At 35.1% G+C, this 15,800-nt stretch overlaps 1 protein-coding gene across 1 annotated transcript in view; it reads left to right on the plus strand.

Moving 5' to 3' along the window:
• Positions 1–15,800, plus strand: part of EGY1 (Peptidase M50 family protein) — a 192,880-nt gene that overhangs the window by 50,882 nt on the left and 126,198 nt on the right. The window contains exons 2-3 of the mRNA XM_089822253.1: positions 3,500–3,964; positions 4,121–4,261. Coding sequence (XP_089678379.1) covers positions 3,500–3,964; positions 4,121–4,261 — 606 coding nt within the window. The remainder of the gene's footprint in view (positions 1–3,499; positions 3,965–4,120; positions 4,262–15,800) is intronic.

The following is a 15,800-nucleotide window of genomic DNA, read 5'->3' on the forward strand; positions in this document are numbered from 1 at the left end:
GACAAACTATAGCAACTGGATTTGCCCAAAACTTCTCAAAGTCAGCTCCATTAAACATTTGTCTAGCCCTTGCCACCAATTTCCTATCCATTCTTTCTACAGTTCCATGTGATTGAGGGTTTTATGGATTTGCCTTCTATCTCTCATTCTCGTGCTCGTTATAGAATTTGTCAAAATTTTTGGAACAAAATTCATTTTGCCATTGTTATTGCTCAAAACTTTAATCTTCCTTCTAATTTGATTTTTTAAAGGAGACTTAAAGTGACTGAACACTTCAATTTTACTCTTGAGAAGATACTATCATGTACGACAATAATCAATATTGAAAGATACAAAATAGAAATTCTTAGAAATTGATAGAATATTAACATATCCAAATACATACGAATGAATTAAATGTAACACTTTAGAAGATATGCGAGAACTAGAATAAAATTGAAGGCAGCTATGTTTTCCATATAGAGAATGTAGACAAATCGAATTCAAGATTACAGGCTTTCATTCTTGCAACACAATTTTTTTTTCAAGGTCTTAGAACCTCATTGCCTATATGGTCCATCTGTCATGCCCTTGCAAAACCTAAGAAAATAACAATATTATATAACTCTAAGACGACTTCCGTTGTTGTTGACAAAAGAAATTAAAATGTTAGCGATTTTATGAAGGTGTCGCTTGAGGTTTATTAAAATTGGACAGCAATTTCCAAATAGCATGTGATTAAAATTCTATGTTCCCCTGAGTTTTCGGGATGGGGCCGATAGGGGATAGTGGGACGGGTTTCCGAGATGGCAATTTTTTTTGGCCGATTTTGGGGATGGGGGCAGGGCGATAGTAAACGGGGACAGGAAAAGTGACATTTTTGTTTTTTTTAAATTTTTTGTGGGGACGGATGCAAGTCCCCAATGAAGTCCCGGGGACGGAGACATCCCTGTCCCTGAAATGCTTGCTTTTTTGGGGGAACATGCCCCTAGGGAACATAGTTAAAATTATATTAGGCATGTCAAGGCAGTACACAACTATGAAGAGGTGCAGCTCATGCAAAGGGAATGTTTTTTATGAAGAGGCACGACTCCTTTGAAGTGGAGGATATCAAGGGGAGACATTTCGCTTGAGAAGTGCATCAATCAAATTCATATTTTGAGTATCATTTCATTCAACAATAAATATAGAGTAGACATTCATTAAAGCAGAATCCATTAAAGTACCAAATCATCTATATTCAAGCAAATACAATAATTATTGGTTTTGAATTCCAGGTAGCATCTTGCAAATTGGAAGGACAAAACTTCTAGGTCTGTGAGAATTGGAAGGACACAAATCCCTTTATGCTCGTACCAAATTTGGTTGAAGATCTGATTCTTGGCTGAGGAGGACAAAAACCCTCTAAGGTGCAGTAAGAATTGCTAGGACGAAATCCCTTACATGCTTCTTGGTAATATCACTATTGAGTTAGGGATGAAAACCTCTAATTTAATAGATTTGCAAGTATTTCCATAGAATTCATTATATGATTGTGCTATGATGTATTGATCTGAATATTATCATAAATCGTTAATCTTTGATAAAATTATTATAAATTCTAGGGAACTAATTGTTTTGAGGAAAGAATTAGGAATATCCTAAGAAGGGACATTACAATTGGTACTAGAGAATTGGTCCTGCCGCTCTGAGGATGAAAAAAGTAAAATATATGCAATTGAGCCAAAGAGCTCATGGAGCCTTGGAAAGAGAAAGGCAAAAACTAGAGGCAATTAGCAACCAAATTCAAGGTAATAAAATGGGTGATCATGAGGTGAATCAAGAAAATAAATTGGAGAGCAATATGGGGTAACAAGAAAAAATGAAGAATTGCTTCTCCAAAGACTTCAAAACATGAATAATACAATCAGTGCTGTTTGGCCTAACCAGATCAATAGAGTAGATGTTAATTCAGACCTTTTCGAGAATAACTAGAGGAGTCCATTGCAATCGTTGCTTAGAGTAACATGACCTACATTCTTCTGTGGAGAGGAGCAATCACAAGAAGAATTCAATATGGCAACAAATATCCTGGATGAATGCATCAATGCATGTACAAGAATTGATCTTAACCTCAGAAGACAAATTCCATTGTACAGTATTATAATGCAAGGTCGACAAGAAATCAAGGCAAGAAAAAAGGCTACCCAACAAAGATTTACGACAGAGTAAAATAAATCTTCCCACTTTTTTGAATGGTTGGGGGAAGGTCACTTCATGAGCATGGATGCAATAACTGGATACCTATCTTTCTCTTATCTCCATGATGCAAGATGAATCTATTGTCAATCCCCCCTTCCTACTAACAGGGTCCTATGCGTGATCCATTATGTCCTTATGGGCTATAAAAAATATAAATGCAATGGGATCAATTTTGGACCGGTTCTGTTTGCCATGTTACTCATCATGGCTTCTTCTTTTTTATTTTGCTGCAGCTCTACATGGGCCACCTTTTGGATTTTGTGGGGAGTCTTGCATAATATTTTTATATTCAATTTCTGAAATTAGTAAAATTGCATGAAAAAGGCTTATGTAACTTATAGTGAAAAAGCTTCAAGATACTTGATGTGTATACCAGCACTCACATCTGCACACATATGCACAAGCATGCATGAATGCAAGCGTATAGACACATGGACAAACATTGACACAGATAGATATAGAGGTTCACAGACACACAGAGGTGCACACACAAGCACACACATAGAGACACACACACGTAGATATACATAGAGATGCACACATAAAGACATACATAGAGATGTGCACACATAGACAGTCACATACACATACCCGTACATATTCGCATACACATTCACATAGAGACATACAGACACAAATGAACAGACACTGACAGACACATAGGCACAGACAGGAAGACATCCTGTTTTATATTTGATTTTAAGTTTTATATGAAATCACAGATGGGATTGATTTTTTTTGGAGCTGATCAGTACATACTCATTTTTTTGTTCATATGTTCATGTAATGCCTGGTCTTATACACGTTATAAGTGACCTGATCATGCTCTTCTAAGTCATTTCCTAGGCTACATTTTTTCCATGATAATATTCTTCTAAAGATTGATGGCGTGAATGAAAATGTAACATTTTTTCTGTTGGCCTACACTAATTCTAGATTGGATATTTTCAACTTACAAATGTTATCCTTCATAATGATGCTCCTTCTATGTGTTGCGAATTCAGCAATTCTAAGATACATCTCATTCATTGCAGACAATTGAAGATTTCAATTGAATCTGTTTTTTTTTTTTTTCGTTAACCTTATTTGTGGAAGGAAAACCAGGTTAGCAGAAAAATATGATTGGAAGGACTGTCCCTATTTTGTCTCAACTCAACATTATTTAGTTTCATGTTTGTTAGTGATGTTCCTTTTATTCCATAGGGTGTCTTTATGCTATAGATGTGCATGGCAGACATATTCATACACAATGATTATGGCCTTATTGTTTGTAATGCAGTCATCAAATACTCCTCCTTTCGGTTCAACAACAAAAAATTTTCAAGTTGATGCATTCAAGTTGATGGAGCTCCTTGGCCCTGAGAAAGTAGATCCAGGAGATGTGAAATTGATAAAGGAAAAGCTTTTTGGTTATACTACCTTTTGGGTTACTGGAGAAGAACCTTTTGGTGATCTTGGTGAGGGAGTTCTATTTCTAGGAAATTTAAGAGGCCAGAGGGAAGAAGTATTTGCTAAACTTCAGAGACAACTGAGGGAAGTTGCTGGTAATAAATATAATCTTTTCATGGTAGAAGAGCCCAATTCAGAAGGTCTAGATCCACGAGGTGGTCCTCGAGTTAGTTTTGGCTTGCTTCAAAAGGAAGTTTCTGAACCAAGACCTACATCTTTGTGGCAATATGTTGTTGCTTTCATATTGTTTCTTCTTACTGCAGGCTCATGTGTTGAATTGGGACTTGCTTCTCAGGTATGGTGTACTGTATAAAGAAATATTCTACGACAATATTTTTCAAGTTCTCTGTCTGTAAGATAGTTACATAGTTCTTTTGTGAAGAATACCAAGTTTTACATATTTATTATTTACAAATATTTCAGTTTCTGACAAGGGATAAATTGCTTCCAGTTACAAAGGCTCCCCCCTGAGGTTGCCCAATATTTTACAAATCCAGAAGCCACAGAGCCACCTGACTTGCAGCTTTTGGTTCCTTATGTGAAGTCCACTTTACCACTTGCCTACGGTGTGCTTGGAGTCCAGCTATTTCATGTATCATTTTCTAACTAGATACTATTTATTTGCTCTCATACAAATTTTAATTGCATCTCTTGTTTCTTAATTTCTTAGTATTGAAAATATTAGATGACAGCCAATTTAGTAAATTTTGATCAGTTTCCTCTATGAATATTCGACTTGCCCTAGGTGATCATATCTGCATTTGTGATATTCTAAGTATCTAATCACATGTAGGCAAGTACCAGCTGGGCTTGGACAGAATTTCAGACTGTCACTCTGGACTTTCGTTTTTTTCATCAAGAAAAATGAACTATTTATATACAAATAAAGAAAGTAAAAAAATTGCATGCTGGTAATTAATACATGGTAGCAAATAGATTAAACAGTAAACAGTTTTTCTAAGAAGTGATGTCTGTTAAGGTCCTATTAGGTGGTAACTGCAGCCTGCAACTAAACGGTAACCACAAAATGATGAAGAATATTTCAAATGATTGCAGTCTGCAAATCACAAAAAACATTGTAATACTAATGGAACACTGACAACTAATAATAAACTAAAAATAAAGGAGACTGGGAAGGAACCAAAAAAACTTTGGGCAAGTATGAAATGTCAATGCAGGAAAATCAGTTTGGAAGCATAGATCCTGTCTAGGACAAGCAGAAGGTATTCTTTTAATCACTGGTGGCCCTAAGTCCTTTAGAAAGCAAAATCTCTTTGGATGGAATGCATTGTGCTTTAAAAGTTAAAATTGGTAAATTTTATACTTTTGGCAATACTTTGACTCAGATATCCCACCTGTCCAGATGCTACGTAAGTTGCTCCTTGCTTGACTTGGAATTTGACGGTCGGTCTTGGGCTTGTAAAGCATATGGGTCTGGTCAGCCAATTTATCCACCAAGCTCTTAGATAATGAATCCATCCTCACTTGTCCTTGAGCTGCCTATTTGCGTCTAGATCCCTGTGTGTTGATTGTTTCTGCTTTGAGCACACCAAAGGTGATCCTAGCACCAAGATAATATAGATTAATGAAAAATTCTTTTCCGAAGATAGTCTCTTTTTTCCCTTGTGGTAATGATTGGTAAAGTGGATTGTGAGTGGCTATGTCACAATATGTAATGTCCCCTTTCTGAAATAGGACTTAATAATAAATATTAATGATAAATTCAGAATATAAAAATAAATAAATATTTTATAACATATTTACAAGTTAATTAAGTTTAGTGTGAGTACAAGAGGTATGCTATAAAGAGTTGTGGCTCCCTCAACATAAGTTATAAAAAGGAGGAGATTTGCAAGGATATTTGGATTAAGGAAGAGGGGTGTAGGAATTCAGGAAGGATTAAAGAAAAAGAAAGAGATGGAAGAAAATAAGGAAAAAACTTTTCAATGGGCAGCAATGATGACGACTTGTAACTCTTTCAAAGGGTTGTAATTATGAAGGGTTGTGACTGTTTAAAAGAGAGATAGTTATGAAAGGTTGTGACCATTGCAAAGGGGCAGACATGATGAAGAGGTGTCACACTCCCTCATATTGGAGAAGGCTTCATTTGAGAAAGACGTCACATGTGATCAATTTTGGGGAATGATATATTACAGGCAACAATGAAAACTAGTGACTCATTTCCTATGGAAGGTTGTGAATCTTTCACCTATAATGGAGATTTTGAAAGAAGCATTCAAGGAGGGCAGGGATTAAGAGCAGATATAAAAGGAAAATAAGATATAAGAACAATTTGAACTGATCAGCAGGGCAGATTGACCCAATCAGAAGACATATAATCAGATATAAGTAGCAATTAAAACAATGGTGACAAATTAATGAACAGGGGTCAGGATTAAGATGACTGCAATATAGTAATGGGTACATAGAAAAAGAAAAGCGGCAATGAATGCAATTAAGGGCAGCACTTAATATGCTTAATGAGCAGCGACTAGGGAAGAGCAATGCTTATAATGAAAAGGGATTGTTAACAAATGTTATGTCCATTCAAAGGGTTATCTCCATTGAAGGAGTTGTCAATCATCATTGAGAGGTAAAGATATATAAAGGAGAGGACTTCCTTGAATAGAGGTATCAAACCGAGGATGACAAGCATTGGTCCATAAGAGCAGATCAGTTCATCTAACATCATTAATCATCAATAGCAGAAATACGTACTTGGCAATAATATCAATCCATCAAACAAGAGATAAATTAATTGGAGGAAACAACAATGGAGAAACAAGTGTTAATCATCCAACGGTAAGATACAGATATTCAATCATGCAAACATCAATGGATTCGGAAACATAGTACATAACAACATTACAAAAGTCTGTCAAAAGGGCAAAAAGAAGGAATCTGCATTATGGGAGAATAGCTTTAGGGTTCCTTGCTATAGTGGCTAGTGAGACTAGCTAGTTGGGCACACTATTACACAAGGAAAGGGAGAGAACGACCATGGGAACCTTGTCACAATGTCTTGTTATCCACAATTTGTGCTTGGCGAAAATTGTGGATGACCCTACATAATTTGATTGTTCAAGGTCTTAGGCATGCATTGCAAGAATGCCCTTGCGTAGCTCTCATATGAATTGAGTTGCAAGTTGGGGTTCGGATTTCGACTTGCAAGTGATTGTCCTTGGCAACCTTTAAAATTGTCCTTAGAAACCTGATACAAGTCCTTTGCAATCCTCATAGGTAGTAGAGGGTCTAAGCCCTAATTGCAAGTTCAACATTTTGTTGTAGATGTTGATTAAGTTATAGATCCTAACCAACATATCTTTGTGTACGGTTAGAGTTCGAGTCTAGAATAAACAAATAATAATAATTGTACTTTATATTATTACTGCTTGTGCCATGATGCATGAGAGTTACAAGTTAAGTTGTATTTTAAAATAACTTCATTAATGAGGGGGCCTAAGGGAGCTGAGGGAGATATAATAAAATGCAAGGGAACCTTAAAAACGAATTATGATTTGAGCCCAACAAAGGTTGGAGGCCAGTTGGGGCATCATAGAATTGTTTTTAAAATCAGATTTTGGAGATTGAGCTCTTCAACTCAATTTAACAGATTTGTAACTTTGAGGAATGAAATATTTTCAGAGGAAAGTGAGTTCGGACGCATCTCCAACCCACATATTGAAGAATTTGTCCAAACTTCTTGTTTGTGCATCAAAATCAGAGCTGTGGCAGCATTATCAGATTGATAACAGCACATTAATCAGGCTTTAGAGGCCATTGAGGGCTGCCACATTCTTTTCCAGCCCTCATGTGGCTTCCTAGGGTAGCTTGCACACATTGGAGGCATCTAGAATGTAAAACAAATAAATTAGCAACAACTAGGGTTTGAATAAGGTTGGGCAATCATAATCAGCACCACTAATAAATAAATATGTGGTGTCGGCTTCCGATTCAACATAATTTTAACTACTAGGAAGCTGAAAGAAAATACATCTACGGACTAGCTAATTCCCATGATCAACACACTTGAATAGATCCTAGGTCAACTAACAAGGCAACACTCCTACACTTAGGCTCTGCAAAACCTAGGTGGGTGGGCCTTAGATTCATCAAAATAACCAGTGCTAAAACATAGATCTGAATCTAAACAAAGCATATCACAACCCTGATTCTTCTTTACTTATGCAACAAAATAGGTATGTAATAGCTAATCACACAAACTATAAACCCATAAGCCAAGTGAGGGTCTTCCTTTCAGCTCTACAAACATAAAAGGGAAACAAAATTTGATTTTAAAGATTCAGCAAGAAACATATGTCAAACAGAAAGAAAATGAAGCTCCTAGCTAAGATCAGTGCCTTATACACATTGGGCCACTGAGTCATGAAACCTTTCACATAGCATATCAAACTTTATCAAATAACTTAGTTCGAAGAAGCAACGCTTTGCAACATTGCTATATCAACAACCTTGAATCAGCCTTCTTATCAAATCCATGTGCAAACTTGACTTATCTACAACTCCTATTAAGCATTTAATTGATTCATTCAGAGCATAAAAAGAATGTGCATATCCCACAACAAGACAAGAAGTGAGCTAAACCCTTGGTTCATCCACTTGAACAAAATCAAGAAAACACATAGGAGAGATATGAAAACAAGACTTTATTTCCATTAATTTCTTTGCTACCTCTGAAATACAATGCAAGAAATAGTCCAATAAACTCAGAAAACTAACATAGATTCAACCCCTTTCCATTATTTTCTCAAGGAAAATATACATCTTCTGTTCATAGTTCATACACAAGAAATGCTGAAAGAATGGTGGAAAACCAAGCCATGGGAACTTGCCAAACAAGTTGCAACCAACCATGTACAACGAATGATGAGAAGAAGATATAGAAGAGGAAAGAGAGTCAGATCTTGTTAGAAATTAGGTTTTTTTTATAGAGAATAATCTAAACTTGTATTGTTCAAAACTGAATAATAGTTATTGATATATGTTCTTGATGTTTCCTGATATCTCTGAATTTTTTAACAATGCAAATCTGAATTGGTCTGATTTCTATGATTGTATATATTATCGCAAGACTGAATGTTCGATCTACTAATGTGATTACTGCTGTAGCAATGCAATGCCTCTGTTATTGATCAATTAATTACAACAGTCATCGGTCACAGATAAGTATGAAATCTGGGGGTCACAATCATGAAGGGTTGTGACTCCCTCATGGCAAATGCCATGGGGAGTCACAATCCTTCATGGTCATGACTCCCTTATATGACCGATTAAGAGTATCGGCTTTTGATAACTAATGACAGTTATATCAGTGGTTTTGACCCGATTCAAGATGTGGTTTAATGATTAGCATGAATCAACTGAAACTTGACATCTTTTTAATATACGAGTGTATATATATATATATATATATATATATATATATATATATATATATATATATATATATATATATATATATATATATATATATATATATATATATATATATATATATATATATATATTCATCAATGTATTATATTCATAGTTAATGATGAGAATGCTTCAATCCGAATGAAGCTATATTCTTAACACTCCCTCTTAGAAGAACGAGGATTAAAATGCATACTACCTAGTAATACACTTGTCTAGACCATTATGACTATTCCTATCTAATTCAAAACTGAATTTAATGATAACCACCATATCAAGACACCAAATACATTTGTCGTCAGTAAATATTGTGTAGCCCACAGGGTGTGTGTCAAGATGTATCCCGTCGATATAGACTCCTTTAGGAAGGTTCTTATTGTGGCCGACAAGCCCTTCGGTAATTGTCATGTAGCCGACGGACCCCTTCGGGAAGGTTCCTTGGGATGTATATATACACCCTCTGGGTAATCATTGTAATCATCATAATTAGAAGCATAATGTAATATCTTTGGCATATGCGAATAAAAGGAGTTATGCTGTTCTTCTCTATTATTTGTATGCATTAATTTATTCACCCCGCATTTCCAGATGACAACATTTAGGGCTTTTAATCCAGTGTAGTCAATCTTGATACATCTGTCATCATGTATTCCATCAATACATGACAACAGGTCAAACTATTGTTAATATCGTCACCTTGCAATAGTGACCTCACTTGCATGAAAGATCATCACCTTTCTTGCCACAACACATCCAAAATATTGCAATATTGATTTTATGAAATATTCAATAACAATTGTACATAATATTGAAGTCAGTTTGGATATGCCAAGTTTGTTCCTGAAGTATTCAAGTTTCAACTTTGCAAGAGGTTTGGTGAAGATGTCTGCTTTTTTTTCTTCAGTGCTAATGTACTTCAACTTGATAACATCTCTGTCCACCATATCCCTTATATAATGGTAAGGAATCTCTATATGTTTAGACTTGTTATGAAAAATTGGATTAACTGAAAGTTTGATGTGTTGGACTAATCGCCAACGTTCCCCTTCAGGATTTGTGACATGGCTTAACTGCCTCCTATGTTCTATAAGTCTAGTGGTTGTATCGGGCATTGATAGGTCAATCTTTTGGTGCAATGACAACTCTAGCTTGTAACAAGTGGTATTAGAGCTTGGTCATAGGTTTGAATCTCCTCGGGTAACGCCGAGGGGGGATTGTTGGACTAATCGCCAATGTTCCCCTTTAGGATTCGTGACATGGCTTAACCACCTCTTGTGTTCTATAAGTCTAGTGGTTGTATCGGGCATTGATAGATCAATCTTTTGGTGCAACGACAACTTTAGCTTGTAACATGGTGCAACTTTGATTGTCACAGTGAATTATGGTGGATTCTAGTGGTTTTCCAAATAGTTCATATAAAAGTTTCCTTAGCCACATTGCTTCACGTGCTCCCATGGAAGCTTCCATATATTCCGTTTTCGTTTATTGAACCAAGATATCATAGCTGATTCAAGGCTAAAACAACATCGTGCCATACTCTTATGGTCAATAGAACTGCCTACCCAGTCAAAATCATATACCCTTGAAGTTGTAGCTAAGTATTCTCATACTTCAACCCAAGTCCAATTGTTCCTCTTCAATACCTTAGAATATGTTTGGCAGTCATTAGATGAATCTTCTTGGGTTTACAAATGAAGTGACTTAACACATTTGTAGCATAGCAGATATTTGGCTGAGTGTTTACTAAGTACACAAGGGATCCAACAATTTGCCAATAGTGAGTAGGATCTACCGATTCTGAATCTGCTACTTCACGTTTAAGCTTATGAAGGTTAGTTCCATTGGAGTAAATAATGGTTTACAGTGCATCATCCCAAATCTGGTCAACATATCTGTAGTGTACTTTTCTTGATTAAAGATGTAAATTTGCTTCTGTCATACTTCTAGACCCAAAAAGTAATGTAAAAGGCCTAGATCCGTCATGTCAAATTCAGTTATGAGATCCTGTTTACACTTGGCTATTAGGTAATCTGCACCTATTATTAACAAATCATCAATATAAAGAACGAGTATTAACATGTCATTATTAGATACTTTCAAATATATATTCGGATCAACTTCATTCTTAGAGTATCCCAATTTGAGAAGACAATTATCTATCCTCTCATACCAAGCCTTGGGAGCTTGCTTCAACCTGTAGAGGGCTTTCTTTAGTTTACATATGTATAGCTTTTGGTCATGTGTAGTGAATCCTTCAAGTTGTTTTATATATACTTCCTCTTCAATGATACCGTTCAAGAAGGCTGTCTTTACATCTATTTGATGCATTTTTCATCCTTTGGATGTATGGCAATTATTGTTCTTACAAAAGTGTAATGTGCAACTGGAGCAAATGCTTCTTCATAATCAATTTCGACCTTTTGAGAAAAACCCTTTGCAACAAATTTGGCTTTGTGTTTTTCAATGCTTCCTTTTGGTGCATACTTGATTTTAAACAATCATTTGGAAGATACAATTGATTTGTCTTTAGGTCTAGGAACAATATCCCAAACATCGTTTTTTAGAATGGATTGATATTCCTTTGCCATTGCATCTTTTCGTACTTGACATTTTAAGCCCTCCTCAACATTCATTGGTTTTGTTTTTGTGAGTTCTGTCATCGAGGCAACATAGCATTTTTGGTTTCTTTTTTTCTTATTTTCTCTAGAGACCTCATCGAGTTCCACATTGTTCTCTTCAATCATTTTCCTTGCTCGTAGTGGTCTTTTCTTGTTATTTAAAACTTCATCATTCTCAACATTAGATGGAAGGATGTCTCTGTCTTCGGAAAAACTCTCCCTCAAATTTCCAGTTGAACTATCCTCTATGGTGTTCTCCTTGTGATTCTCAATATTGTAATCATCTTCTATGATGTACTTCCCTCTGATTCTCAATTTTCTCATCTTCTTTGTTTAAGGATGTTTTGAAAGCGACAACTCTGTCAAATTTAACATCCCTATTGATTTCAACAGTCTTCTGTCCTTGAATATATACTTTGTATCCCTTAGTTGTTTCACTATAGCCAACGAATATGCCTTTCTTTCCGGAAGGTTCTAATTTAGACCTTATCTCTTTGGGAATGTGAATGTATACTGGACAACTGAAAATCCTCAGATGACTAAGATCTAGTTTGTTTCCTGTAAAGGCTTCTTTGGGAGTTATGTTTTCTAATGTTACATGAGGGCTTCTGTTTTGAATGTATACTATTGTACTTGTTGCTTCAGCCCAAAAAGAGATAGGGAGGTTTTGATCATGTATCATGGCTTTTGCTGCTTCTATAATAGTTCTATTTTTTCTTTCTACAACCCCATTTTGTTGAGGATTATAAGTTACTGTATTCTCCCTCTTAATCCCAACAGAAATACTAGATTCTTTGAAGATGTTAGATGTATATTCACCTCCATTATCCAATCTTATCGTTTTTATTTTCTTTCCAATGTGACTTTCCACTAGGGCTTTAATTTCTTTAAATTTTTGTAAAACTTCATTAGATTCTTTAAGTTTAGAAAGTATATCCAAGTTTTCCTAGAGTAATCATCAATGAACGTCACATAGTACAAAACTCCCCCTAGTGAGGGTGTTGACATTGGTCCACACAAATTAGTGTGAACAAGTTCTAGTACATTTTTTGACTTGTGTTTACTTATATTAAAATATCCTTTCTTATTTTTTCCTAAACTACACCCTTTACAGCTACTAATATGATCAAACTTGATATGAGGTATGCCCGTAGTGATTTTCCCTATAGTAGGAAGAGCACTAAAGCCAAGGTGCCCTAATCTTCTATGCCAAAGTTCATTTGAGTTATGAACTTCATGATTTAGTGCTTGTTTTTTTTTCTTTAATACATAATTTGTACAAGCTGCCATCTCCAGATCCTATAATAATGGCGTTCTTTAAGTTAGAGTTTTTAGGCCATAGTAACACTTTATCTTCACTGAGGGTGACACGGTATCTGTGGTCGGCTAGACCTGAAATGGAAATTAGGTTTCTTTTTATCCCTGGTACAAATAGCACATCTTTTAATTGAAGAATTTCTCCTATTTTTATTTTTAAGGAGCAAGTCCCAATTCCTTTTACTGGATAAGTAGAATTATCTCCAATTGTGATTTCTTTTGTGCAATGCTCTTTGAATGTTTCAAACTAATTTTTGAATCCAGTTATATGTCTTGAAGCTTTGCTATCTATTATCCAAGTATTATTACTTGAGTTTAATTCACTTGACAAGGCTAAATAGAATAGAGGATTTTTGACTTCATGGGACTCGGATATGGTAGCTTGAATTTTCTTTCTTTCCGGACAAAATTTTCGAATGTGACCAAATTTATCACATCGATAGCATTGAACTTTGGATAGATATTTTTCTTTGTGATATTGAGAATTATTTCCTCTCTTTGGTTTGAACTTCCTCTTCTTTCCTTTGTTTCTTTTGTTTGTTTGTAGGGCTTGAATCTCCCCTTCCTGATTTGTGCAGATTCCTCTTGAGATTAGTTGGGATTCCCCTTGAATGCACTCATTCTTGAGTTGATCAAATTTTGGAAGTGAGAGATTACTTGCCCATTGAATGAAAGGGTCCCATGGTATAGGTAAGCCTCTTAGAGCAATTAGTGTAAGTTCCTCGTCATCTACATTGTTTCCAATGGTGGCAAGTTGGTCTCTTATCTCAGAGATTCTTAAGAAGTAAGTTGTCATTGTCTCTCCTTTGTTTATTTTTATATTCATGAGCTGATGTTTTAATGTCAATATTCTACTTGCATTGTTTATTTCAAATGTATCTTTGATAGTTTTAAATACTTCATAGGCTGTTTTCAATCTTGCTATGGAAGGCAGAATATGATCCCTCAAAACATCGGTTATAATCTTCTTAGCTTTATTATTACGTCCTTTCCAAGTTGTATTTTTTGATTCTTCTTCAAGCATCTTTAGATCTTTTAATATGAAGGAATCTAGTTCAAGTTCTTCAAGTAGGTTTACAATTCGAATTTTCCATGAAGAAAAGTTTGCAGCCCCTTCCAATCTATCTTTTACTTTGATTTGGTTCACCATTTTGTTTGAAGTTGAATAGCCTTCGATAATGAGTAAACAATCTTGTTCAAATCTGATTTAAGATTTTTCTCTAGTTAAGCTTTGATACCATGTTAGAAATTTGGATCTTTTCTAGAGAATAATCTAAACTTGTATTGTTCAAAACTGAATAATAGTTATTGATATATGTTCTTGATGTTTCCTGATATCTTTGAATTTGTTAACTATGCAAATCTGAATTGGTCTGATTTCTATGACTCTATATATTATCAAATGCAAGACTGAATTTTCGATCTTCTAATGTGATGACACTTGTAACAATGCAATGCCTTTATTATTGATCAATTAATTACAACAGTCGTTGGTCACAGATATGTACGAAATCTTGGGGTCACAATCATGAAGGTTTGTGACTCCCTTGTGGCAAATGCCATGGGGAGTCAGCCCTTCATGGTCGTGACTCCCTTATATGTCCAATTAGGAGTATCGGCTTTTGATAACTAATGACAATTAAATTGGTGGTTTTGATCCGATTCAAGATGTGGTTTAATGATTAACATGAATCAGCCGATACTTGACATCTTTTTAAGATATGAGTATATGTGTTTTGTGATTAACAATAGTATATACAAATATATATATATATATATATATATAGAGAGAGAGAGAGAGAGAGAGAGAGAGAGAGAGAGAGAGAATGTATAAAAATTTGTATGAGTCATCATCACAAATATATATACACACACACACACACTCTATTGTTATATATATATATATATATATATATTCACCAATGAAGCTATATTCTTAACAGATCTGATCCTTTGGTGTCATCTATCATCTTCATTTTTCATCTCCTGCTGTTGCAAAGCTTCTCTCATCTCTTTTCCTTCAACTGAAAAATATATCTTCATCTGCCATAACAAACTCATCAAAATATCTTCAAATGATGGAGAACAACACTGTTGGAAAGATACCAATCTGCTACTAGAACTCTTGCCAAAAAACCCACTAATTAACTTCTAAGGCAAAATAACACTGCTAGGAGCATCCTCTCCAATTTTTTTGTCCAGAAACTGAATTTGAATTTTCATTGAAAAGCCAAGAAACTTTGTTTAGAAAGCCCTTGGCTTGATAAAACTGAAAAATATTCTCACCTAGTTAGACCTGCTCTTGTTTCAACTCTAAAATTAGAGTCTTCATTCGGAGACCTTTCCGGAAATATATAATACTTGTATGTTTAGATCTCATTTGCACCCCTGACATTCTTTTGAAATCTGCAGACCTTTAATAATGCACAGGATCATTGAAATATTTAAAATTTATTTCATTTTATTATTTAGTTCAAAACTATATAATAACACATTATACAAGCCCTTTAGGTGGTTCATTCTGATTGGCCATCCATTTTTAAGTGGGCCCACCTCTAAACTCTTTGTTTAATGAAAACCCCTATCCTTTTGTTGATCGCTCAAAAGACCTTGGGCATTATTTTCATATTTAAAAAGAAACTTTTAAATCTACTTTTTCCCTCCGTTTTGTCAACACTGAAGTCTGCAACCTCTGACTGCCATGTGTTGATCTCTGATTGGCTGGTCAATTTGCATCGCTGCTACCTCAGATCCTTGTCA

Source organism: Cupressus sempervirens, chromosome 3 (genome assembly GCF_028749045.1).
Source record: "Cupressus sempervirens isolate cs-2001-9-10 chromosome 3, ASM2874904v1, whole genome shotgun sequence".
Classification (NCBI taxonomy): Eukaryota; Viridiplantae; Streptophyta; class Pinopsida; order Cupressales; family Cupressaceae; genus Cupressus; species Cupressus sempervirens.